General features: G+C 35.0%; 1 protein-coding gene across 1 annotated transcript; it reads right to left on the minus strand.

Moving 5' to 3' along the window:
* Positions 1-543: 543 nt before the first annotated feature.
* Positions 544-1,152, minus strand: LOC107902502 (uncharacterized). Its single transcript, XM_016828671.1, has one exon. It carries the CDS (start codon positions 1,150-1,152, stop codon positions 544-546), a length of 609 nt encoding a protein of 202 aa, XP_016684160.1.
* Between the last annotated feature and the right edge of the window lie 9,905 nt (positions 1,153-11,057).

The raw sequence follows: 11,057 nt of genomic DNA on the forward strand, positions 1-11,057 counted from the left end.
TAAGTATTGGTGTGGATGATATAATTAGTAAATGAGTATTTTTATAATCGTATTATTAAGATTTGAAGTGATTTGAATAATAGTTGAATAGTTTAAGTGTCAAGTTGAGAAAAGTGATACAATTTAGAGTATAATTTATTAATTAAATTCTTTAAAAGTTGATAAGATGATTTTATTAAGTTATTCCCTCATAATAAAATAATTTTTCCTTTTAATTTTTATTATATGAAATGTGGATTTTTAAATAATTATAAAACTATCTACATTTAGAATAAGCTTTGCCATGCTTGTCACTAATTTACACAAATATAATATTGTATAAGAAATCCCAGTTGCCTCTACCAATAAATGAATCCTCAACATAATACTAATGATGATGATGATGATGATGATGAAAAACAAAAGGCAACTTGGGTACGAAGTGGTTGAACAGAGCATGTACAGAATAGAGCATACAAAAGAAAATGGAAAGGCTTAATTATTCTATGTAGATGTATACGTATATGTATGTATATATAACAAAAAATAAATAAAAGGAGGAAATTATTTGGCCTTGGAACTACAGCGTGAAGGAATGTAAGTTCCATTCAAAGGATGGAAACGCAACCGGCACTCAAGACGACACAAGAACCTAACTGAAGCCAGGTGCCCTATTCTCCATCTCACCCAGGTACTGCCTTTTAAATCGAATGTAATCAAATCTTTCTTCAACCCCGTGTCCACATCCTCTGCTTGATCTGGTCTTAAGGGTATGGGTGAAGATGGCACTACATAGTTAAAATCAACCGAACTGTTCTTACCTACTTCAAAGGGTGGTGCTACCAGCTGCGCCACCACTTCCCCGTTCAAGCTTAAGCTGTAACTCGAATCCGAGAAGCTTGCATGTGCCTTTTCGTTCCCATTCTGGGCTCGAATTAGTATGGTTACCTGAATTTCCAGAATACCCGCATAATCAATCTGGATATGGTCTAGGTGAGCATCCATGACACTGACGTAAGGCACCCTGGGATGTATAACTAAGTATCCTATGAAGGTAACAATGCCTGCGATGATGACTGCTACGGTCAAGATGGTGCAGATGATAGCAGCACACCACACCAGCGGATTGGTTGCCCGTTCCCGATGTGTTGAGAACTTTGTTTTTGGGTCCATTTGGTTGGGAATGGCTGATCATCAATCATGTCAACTCAACATTCGGAGGGTTTTTTTTTTTTTTTTCCTTTTTTAAACTTTTGGGTTTAAGAAGACAATTGAAGTAATATACTGGGGAGGGGGAGGTGTGATGGATGCTCTGTTTTAGGCTTCTCAAGATTGGTAAGGTATAAATTAGCTCTAATTGGCGGGGAAGTATCTTCCTTTCCTACATTTAAAGCATTTTCCATATCATATCAAATATATTCTAATACCATTACCCACCCTGTTAAGGAATCTAAGGTCACTTTATCCCTATCAACTCTAAGTTTCCGATTCATTTTTAGAAATATATAAAATATGGAATTGTAAAAACTCACTGCTGTAGACCTCCAAAAAATTTTCATCATCTATTCACTTCTTATGGATGAAATAAAAACAAGTTTGGAAATGTAACGTGCATGTAAATGTCACTTATCTATTCATATCATTATTTACACATCATTATAATTTTTTAGCAATACCTCTTATATCTATCATTTTTAAATTATTCGAATCCAAATTTATAAATTGTCCAAGTATTATTATTTAAACTTGAATCTGAATTAAATATCATTATCCGTTAGATATCTAAATTCATAAAAAAAATTTCGAATTTAACATTTCAATCATATATACTGGATATCCAAATTCACGAAATAATATAAAATCAAATGAAAAATAATAATTTTAAGTAAATTTTATTTATAATTAACAATAAATAAAAAGTAAATTAACTAAAATAGTTAAATAACAATCTAAATAAATTAAACACGATAATTTTACAACAATTTAAATATACCTAATAATTTAAACATAAGAGTTCTGATCAAATTAAAAGTTCCATAACAATCTGCAAAAAAAAAAATTGAATTTAACATTTTCAATCACATGCTGGATGTTTGAATCTGTAAAAATTTGAATATGAATTTGCAAGAAAAATATAAAATAAAAAAATAAGTTTAGATAAAATTAATTCATAATTAATAATAAATAAATACAAATTAACAAAAATAGTTAAAAAGCAATCCAAATAAATTAAACATAACAATTTCACAACTTAAACATGAGAATTTCAAACAAATTCATAATTCCATAATAAACCTAAAATAACTTAATTACTTAACCCATGTTAATCGTATATTATAATCTACTATAAAGTTAGTTGCACATTTAAAGTTTAATGTTACGTATCATTAGTATAAAAATGAACATTGTAATATCATAATTGAAACACCCTAAACCCGGCCTAAACGTTATAGTCGAATCTAGGAATGTTACGAAGAAGGGTTTTGTAACCAATTTTATCGTGTTGAAATTTCTCGAATAATTTGTTACTAAAAGAGAGTCCACGTTTTATAAACACGTTAATTCTATTATATTCATTAAGGAAAACGTCGATAGTTTACTCCTACAATAAAACTTATTTGGCAGCGGAAGTTAGAAATCATTACATTTGAAATCCGAGCTTGTGTTTTCGGTAAAATATTTGTTTGTGTAAAAACCTTTGTTTTCGTAAATCGTTTCATTAAAAAATGTGGAATAATAATCTAGACCATATCAAAATATTGAAATTAAAACAACAGTCTAGAGAGTCCATAAATTACAAAACTCTCAAAATAACCCAGAATTTAAATAAAATTGTTAATTAAACAAGTTCGCCAACTAGTGGTCACCGTTGAGACTTTGTCGTACCAACCCGCCTATGTCTGAGGATTACCTGAACAGAACAGACAAACAGATGTGAGTTTTCATAAACTCAGTGTGTAACTAAATAGAGTTATACATACACATAAACTCAGATTTCTCAATATATAAAAATAGAAGCAGACATAAGTCTTTAATAGAATCAGATCATATCATAATCGGATTATAAAAAACATACAGATATGCAAAGTCCTACCCCCATCCTCTACATACCATCTCCGACCATCCCAACACACTATGTGGGGTATAAGATACCTACCCATCCCTACATATAACATAGTGTCTTTACGACGCTTATCAGAGTAGTTTGTAGCCAAGCTGTCTCATAGAACACTTCCTCCACATATGCAAATTTCACCCCATATACAAATACAAAATAAAGATAAACAGATATAGCAAAGTTAACATGACCTGCATGCTTGTATACAGATATCATACATGTTTATATAAAACAATCAAGCATGCATATCCGTTTCTTAAACTCAAATCAGTCTATCAAAATAGCAAATAACATGCATTAGGGTTTGTTTTTCCCTTACCGATCCTATGGAAGGCCCATAGTCGATCAAAACGATGTATGTGACCCTAGGGAAAATTTCATACTTGCCCAAATTAGTCTTGCCTATGTAGGCCTATATGCCTAAACCATGTGTCACACATGGTCGGGCACACACCTGTGTGGCGTCGACAAGCCATATTTTCGGCTTTAACTGAACCTCATTTTCTCATGTTCTCGTTGCACACCTGGTTCATTTTTTACGCGGAAGCAATCCCAAGACCACCAGAACCTAAAAATCGACAATACACGCCCTAAAATCAATTTTAAATCCTCAATTAAATCTAAATAAAGAAATTCACTACAGCGAAATCCAAGCGTTCATCACTTACCCAACTTCCAGAACAATCCCGATACTATGATTCCACAATAGGAGAGCTCCATTCCTTACGATTCGTTGCTACCAACAACCCAAAAATCAATACTAATGAAAAAGACAACATCATTTTAAAATAGCTTTAAAAGAATTCTCCCCTAACCCGAGCAAAACCTTATTACACTACTTACCAAGCCGTACAAAGAATAGGAAAACTGAAGCACTACGATTTGAAAGGGAGATTATGACAAAAATCAATAGGAAGAAAGGAAAGAAATTTGATAGTGGGAAACCAACAAAAAAAAAGGACACAAAGAGGAGAGGTTTTTGAGAAAAGATAAAAATTAAAAAGAAAATAAAATGAATCCAAATTAACAAAAATCCTAACTCCCCCCACTACCCCCACTAACAACATATCCCACTAAACTGACATTAGATTCTCATCCAACAACATCAGAACCTTTACTAGGTAACCGACTCAGAAATTATCATCCACGCCTTCACGGGGATTTGAACACGAAACCTTGGGTAAGCTAACACCTTACCACTTGAACTAGCAGGCTCATTCATATATGATTTGACTAGCAATAGAATATAAGACGAACCGCCAATGAATAGGTTAGGATCAAAAATAGCAAAAATTTCCAATAATGGAATTTGAACCTAAGGTCTAAACACACACCCAAAGCACTTAATCACTGAAGCAAACACTCAATTATGACAGATTTCACAGAAACAAAGTTAAATTAACCAGGGCATTACAACTCTACCTTCTAAAAGAAATTTTAGCCTCAAAATATACCTGATCCAAACAAATGAGGATACTGCTGACGTATCGAGTCCTGAGGTTCCCACGTGGCTTCCTCAGTGCCATGATTCTGCCACAGAACCTTAACTAACAAAATAGATTTCCTCCTCAAAACTTTTAGTTCTTGACCCAAAATCTAAACCGACTCCTCCTCAAATGTTAAATCTGATCTAACCTTGATCTCTTCAACAAAAACAACGAGATATGGATCAGACTGATACCGCCTTAACATAGAGACGTGGAATATGTCATGAATACGGTCTAACTTCTGAGGTAACTCTAATTGATAAGTGATTGGTCTCACACGCTTCAGAATCCGATATGGCCCAATGAACCTAAGGCTTAACTTTCCCTTACGTCTGAATTGTAGAACTTTCTTCCACGGTGATACCTTAAAAAAGATAAAGTCACCCACAAAGTACTCGATATCCCTCCTTTTCAGATCTGCATAAGACTTATGTCTATCAGAAGCTATCTTAAATGATCCTGAATTAACCTAACTTTGTCCTCAGTCTCAAAAACTAACTTAGGACCCAAAACACATCATTCACCCAACTCAGTCCAACATAATGGAGTACGACACTTACGACCATACAGAGCCTCATAAGGTGCATCTGTATGCTAGAATAAAAACTATTATTATAGGCGACCTCAGCTAAAGGCAGAAAATCCTTCCAGCTCTCTTGGAAATCTATCACACAACTCTGAATCATATCATCCAGTATGTGAATCACCCTTTCAGACTAACTATCGGTCTGAGGATGGAACGTAGTATTGAAGTCCAATATCAAACTCAGAGCTTCATGAAGTTTCTTCCAAAGTCGAGAAGTGAAGCGAGGATCTCTATTAGATATTATCAAAATCGAAACATCGTGAAGTTTTACAATCTCAAAAATGTAGAGTTTGACCAACTTTTGCAGTGAGTAATCTATCTGAACCGGAATGAAATAGGTGGACTTGGTCAATCGGTCCACGATAATCCAAACAGAATCCTTCTTAGTAGATGTTAAAGGTAACCCACTAACGAAGTACATAGTCATATGTTCCCATTTCCATAAGGGAATCTTAAAGGGTTGGAGCAAACCCGAAGGCAACTCGTGCTCAGCCTTAACTTGCTAGCACGTCAGATAATGAGCAACAAAATCTGTTACCTCTCATTTCAAACCCAACCACCAACAGTTTACAGAGATCTTAATACATCTTATTTCCACCGGGATGTATAGCATAAGGGCTACCATGCGCTTTCCTCAGAATTGACTGTCTAAGATCGGAATCGTTCAGTACACAAACTCGTCATTGGAAACATAGAACCCTATCATTACTCAAACCAAAATCAGACTTACTGTCACATTCAACCTGATAAAAATGCAAAACCAGAGAGCCATCCCCCAACTATTTTCTCGAATCTAACCAATCCAAGTCGGCTTAACTTGCAACTCTGCTAACAGACTCCAATCCTCGAACATACTTAGGCGAGCAAACATCGCCCTCAAATCAGAAATTGCTCTAGGACTAAGAGCATCGGCCACCACATTGGCCTTACCAAGTTGATCTCTATCATGCAGTCGTAATTCTTGAGCAGCTTAATCCATCTACGCTGCCTAAGTTTCAACTTCTTTTGAGTAAAGAGGTACTTAAGACTCTTGTGATCGATGTATATGATACACCTTTCACTATACAGATAATGTCTCAAAAATTTTAATGCAAAAACCACAGTAGCTAATTTGAGATTGCACGTTAGATAATTTCCCTCATGCGAATTAAGTTGTCGGGATGCATAAGCCACAACCTTACCATCTTGCATCAGTACACATCCAAAATCGATATGCGACGCATTATTATAAACTACAAACTCTTTACTGGATTCAAGCTGAATCATAATAGGACCTGAGTCAAAACATACTTGAGTTTCTGATTGCGTGATTTCGTGATAGACTTTAAATATTTATAATTAATCATTTTTGAAACTAACTATTATCGCGATGTAGGCAAGTGTACCTATCGAACAGTAGTATAGTTTTAGCAAGACCGGATTGTCGAACCCAAAGGAACTAAAAGTACTAGTAATGACTGTCTTTTTATTATCTAGCCTAAAAATAATGGGGTTTTTGTGTTAACTAACTAATTATCTAAACTAAGAACTCACAAAGAATAGAATTGGGGAATTACTTTTGAGAAAATCGATTGAATTAAGACAATACCTAAGGAAAAATCCACCTAGATTGTACTTGTTATTTTGGCTCCGAATCGGACGCTTTATTCATTTAAATTGTTCCATAGAGATCCCTAAGTTATGTTATTATCCCTACTCAAGACTAATTACATCTAATCCCTAGATTGAATAATTGAGACCTTTCTCTAATTAACACCCTAGGGTTGTATTAACTCGAGCAATAGATCCCCTTATTAGGTTTCACCCTAATACAACAAAATCTTATCACCCTATGTCTAGGCACGCAATCAACTCCACTTAATTATGACAAATGTACTCTTAGACAGGGTCTATTCCTCCTCTGAATAAGAGCTTATCTTGAATCAGTATCCTGGATATTAAAACAAGAACTAAGAACACATAATTAAGAATAAGTTAAATATTTATCATACAATTCAGAAAATAATAACAAGATTCATCTTAGGTTTCATTCCCCTTAGGTATTTAGGGAATTTAGTTCATAGTTAAATAAGAAAACATCTCAGAATAATAAAGAATACAAAACATAAAGAAAACCTAAAACTCCTGAAGGGGAATTGAGGAGAGATCTTCAGTCTTGATGATGAATCCGGCTTCTGAGATGAATCAATCGGCTTCCTTGGAGTAATTCCTTACTCCTTATTCTCTGTGTCCCTTACTTTCCTCCTCTAGGGTGTATTTATAGGCTTTGGAATTCCTAAGAGCCCTCAAAATTAGCCTTTTCTGAATTGGACTCAACTTGGGCTCGGCAGGGACACGCCCGTGTGTGATTACTTCAGGCCGTGCTCGAGCCTGCCAAATTGACACGGTCGTGTGGTCTGCCCGTGTGAGGAGGTCCAGGCCGTGTTGAATTCGTACTTTAGCCTATTTTCTTCGTTTTTGGCTCGTTTCTCGTTCCTTTTGCTCTCCTATGCTCTCCTAAGTATAAAACATGAAATTAAAGCATTAGGAGCATCAAATTCACCAATTCTAATGGAAAATCATCCATAAAACGCGTTAAACATGGGATAAAAATATGTATGAATTACGGTTTATCAAATACCCCCACACTTAAGCATTTGCTTGTCCTCAACCAAAATTCTCAACTCATAATCAAAATAAATTCTTCTCAACTTATGATTTCTATCGATAATATCTTAAAATAATCCATAGGTAATCATACATTGAGAATTCAACTAAAAGAACATCAAAGTTTCAAACATTCCAAGTTGAGCATTTTATTCTGAAAACATAGGTGTCTCTATTCGTCTAAGTAATTACCTTATATTCAAAATATCACAGAGTTTTACATCCTCACTAAAGATTCAATAAAATCACACGAGGTGTTTAAGGATAATAAATGAAACACTCAATAGTCAATAATGAAAAGTCATTACCATAGGCTTGCATGAAAATCAAATCTCTACCACTATAATTTAAGATGATACATCAATCAAAAGGTCTTTAGAGGGTTATAACGAGGCTTGGTTAGGGGGTGTGGTCACAAGCTGAAAGAAAATGTTAGAATCGAGATCGAATGGAAAATTGCCTAACTAAAAAAATTACTTGTCATTCATTGCGTACAACAGAGCTTCTTCTCAGAATATGGAATTTAACTTCTTTAGCTCAAAACATCACAACTACTAATAGGTATACATGCTTCTTCTTTTTTTAAGAACAAGTTAAATATCATAGACTAACTATTAAGAACATCACATAGCTGAGCAATTACTTCAATTCAAATCTCAATAAAAAATAGGGATCAAATTTAATTTAGGGGATTTCAACAATAATGGGTTAATGGTTAATATTAACGGTAATACAAGAAATGACTTGTTAGCTCAATGGAGTTCACTAAGGGTTAATCGTGGAGGTAGGCTTTTCATGGCATGAGTGGGTTAATCCTAAGTGCCTTAATCATTTTGACATATCAAATCAAATGGTGTGGTCTCGACATGTATAAACAAGCAACTTCTAGAATAAAAGTTCAATACTGACACACTCAAAGCAATAATAAAAGTGAGCATGAAAGAATTAAGAGATGCTCAAAAGGCTCAGAATCTCACAAAAATTATGGATTTTTGATGTTTAAAACTTGTGAATTCCAACTCAAAGTAATACCTAAACTTTGGGGAAAACAACCTAAAATTTTAAATTCCTAAAAATCAACTTATTATGCTTGATTCTCTAACGTCTTTAAGTTTAACCAATCAATGCATAGATGCCTATGTTTTAATTCAAGATATATAAATCAAAATCATAAATCAATCAAAATTTATCCTAAATATGATATGAGAACTTTTCAAGAGAACAAGTCAGTCATTCAGGGATTTTTCTGATAATGAAATAAATACCCCCCACACTTAAGATGTACATTGTCCTCAATGTACAAAGATAGATATTTTAACAAATTTAAGTGTAAGTTCATAAGATAGGGAGAAAAGTAAAACTTCTTGAGTTAAGAATGGATGAAATTCTTGGATTAGCAAGAGCGAGTTGTTGGAAATAAAGTTGGAAGACAAACATGATTCTGAAACACAAAAGGAGAATTGGGGGAATAATTTGATAGTAATCATAAAGATAAGCTGTGTTTAAAAACAAAAGAATCTTCAAAAATTAATAAAATAAAATAAAATAGATAATGCAATTTTTCAAGTGGCATGGTCGGTTCATATGCCCATGTGGATCGTGTCTCGCCCGTGTTTGTTGTGAAGTGAGATATCATCATACGGCCTTAGGGCACGCCTGTGTGTATAGGCCGTGTGGCTACATGATCATGTTACACGACCGTGTGTGATGTGGTTCGCTTCTCCCACGGTCGTGTAGTTCTGCGCACGCCCGTGTTGTTTTGACAGTGTTGTCCATGGGTGTTAGACACTGGCGTGTCGCGCGCCCGTGCTGTTTTAACAGGTTCACCCACTGTTCTTCCACACGGGGTGTCGCAGGCCCATGTTGTTTTAGCAGGTTCGACCACAGCCATGTCGCACGGCTGTGGCGTTTTATCGTAGCCCATGTTTAGGGAAATCTTTGCCCTATTTTTACACGGCCCTAAGCACGCCCGTGTTCTTGGCCGTGTCTCTGTGGAAAACCTGTATTCAAGAGCTCCGTTAGTAAGTTAAGTGTTGAAGACTAAATTTTAAAGAAGTTAATATAGTTAGTGCTCGGGTTGCCTCCCACGAAGCGATTATTTATAGTTTAAGCTCGACTTACCTTTCCGTTGAATGATCATGGTGGTTTGAGGAGTTTATACTCCTTATTCCTGCTATCAATCTCATCAAAATAAGGTTTTAAACCGGTGTTGTTTACCTTAAAAGTGCCGAACTTGGAATGACTCACCTCGACTATACCGAATGGGAAAATGCTGAGTACCGTAAAAAGGATTTCTTCATTCGGTGTGGTAGTGACAATTTGGAGATCTGCGGCATCTAATAAGACTTTATCTCCAACCTTAAGCTGTTTTGGAGAGGTATCGAGCTCGTTCTGGCGTAGTTTTGGTTTATCATGTGTTCTCGGTTTATGTGTTCACCATTCATCTAGCTCTTCTATTTGCAGCCTTCGTTCTTCATGAGTAGGTCCTCTACTATTGCTTGAGAATGACTCATGTGCTTCCTTCAGACTCATTTCCTACAAAGTAGGTTGTACCTTATTGTCAGTTTTAGTAGAATGATTTAGATGATCACCTTCAATTTTCAATGTGTTGCTAGAATTGCGAGCTTGAAGAGTGATTGTGTCGTCTCCCACATGGAGTGTGAGTTCATCTATGCCAACATCAATAATCATTTTAGCAGTTGCTAAAAAGGGCATTCCTAAAATTAAAGGAGTGTTGCTATCCTCATCTATGTCTAGAACAATGAAGTCAACGGGAAATATAAATTTATCGATTTTAACTAGCACATCTTCAATAATACCCCTAGGGAATCTTATAGTTTTATCTGCTAATTGAATACTCATCCTAGTCTGTTTGGGTTTCCCAAGACCTAATTGTTTAAACATTTTGTAGGGCATGACGTTAATACTAGCCCCTAAATCAGCTAATGCATTATTAACATCTAAACTACCAATTAAGTAAGGAATCGTAAAACTCCCTCGATGTTTAAGTTTGTTGGGTAGTTTATTCTGGATAATAGCTGAGCAAACTGCGTTTAGCTCTACATGCGATGCCTCGTTCAACTTCCGCTTATTTGCTAAAAGCTCTTTTAAAAATTTCATTGCGTTTGGCATCTGCGATATAGCTTCAATAAACGGTAATTTAATATCTAATTTTTTTAAGAGTTTAAGGAATTTACCAAATTGTTCATCTAAGCGGTCTTTCTTTGACGAATTGGGGTAT

Source organism: Gossypium hirsutum, chromosome A05 (assembly GCF_007990345.1).
Source record: "Gossypium hirsutum isolate 1008001.06 chromosome A05, Gossypium_hirsutum_v2.1, whole genome shotgun sequence".
NCBI classification, from domain to species: domain Eukaryota; kingdom Viridiplantae; phylum Streptophyta; class Magnoliopsida; order Malvales; family Malvaceae; genus Gossypium; species Gossypium hirsutum.

Bases quoted from the DNA above. Each gene is read 5' to 3' on its own strand.
- LOC107902502 (XM_016828671.1), bottom strand. From the start codon at position 1,152: ATGGACCCAAAAACAAAGTTCTCAACACATCGGGAACGGGCAACCAAT.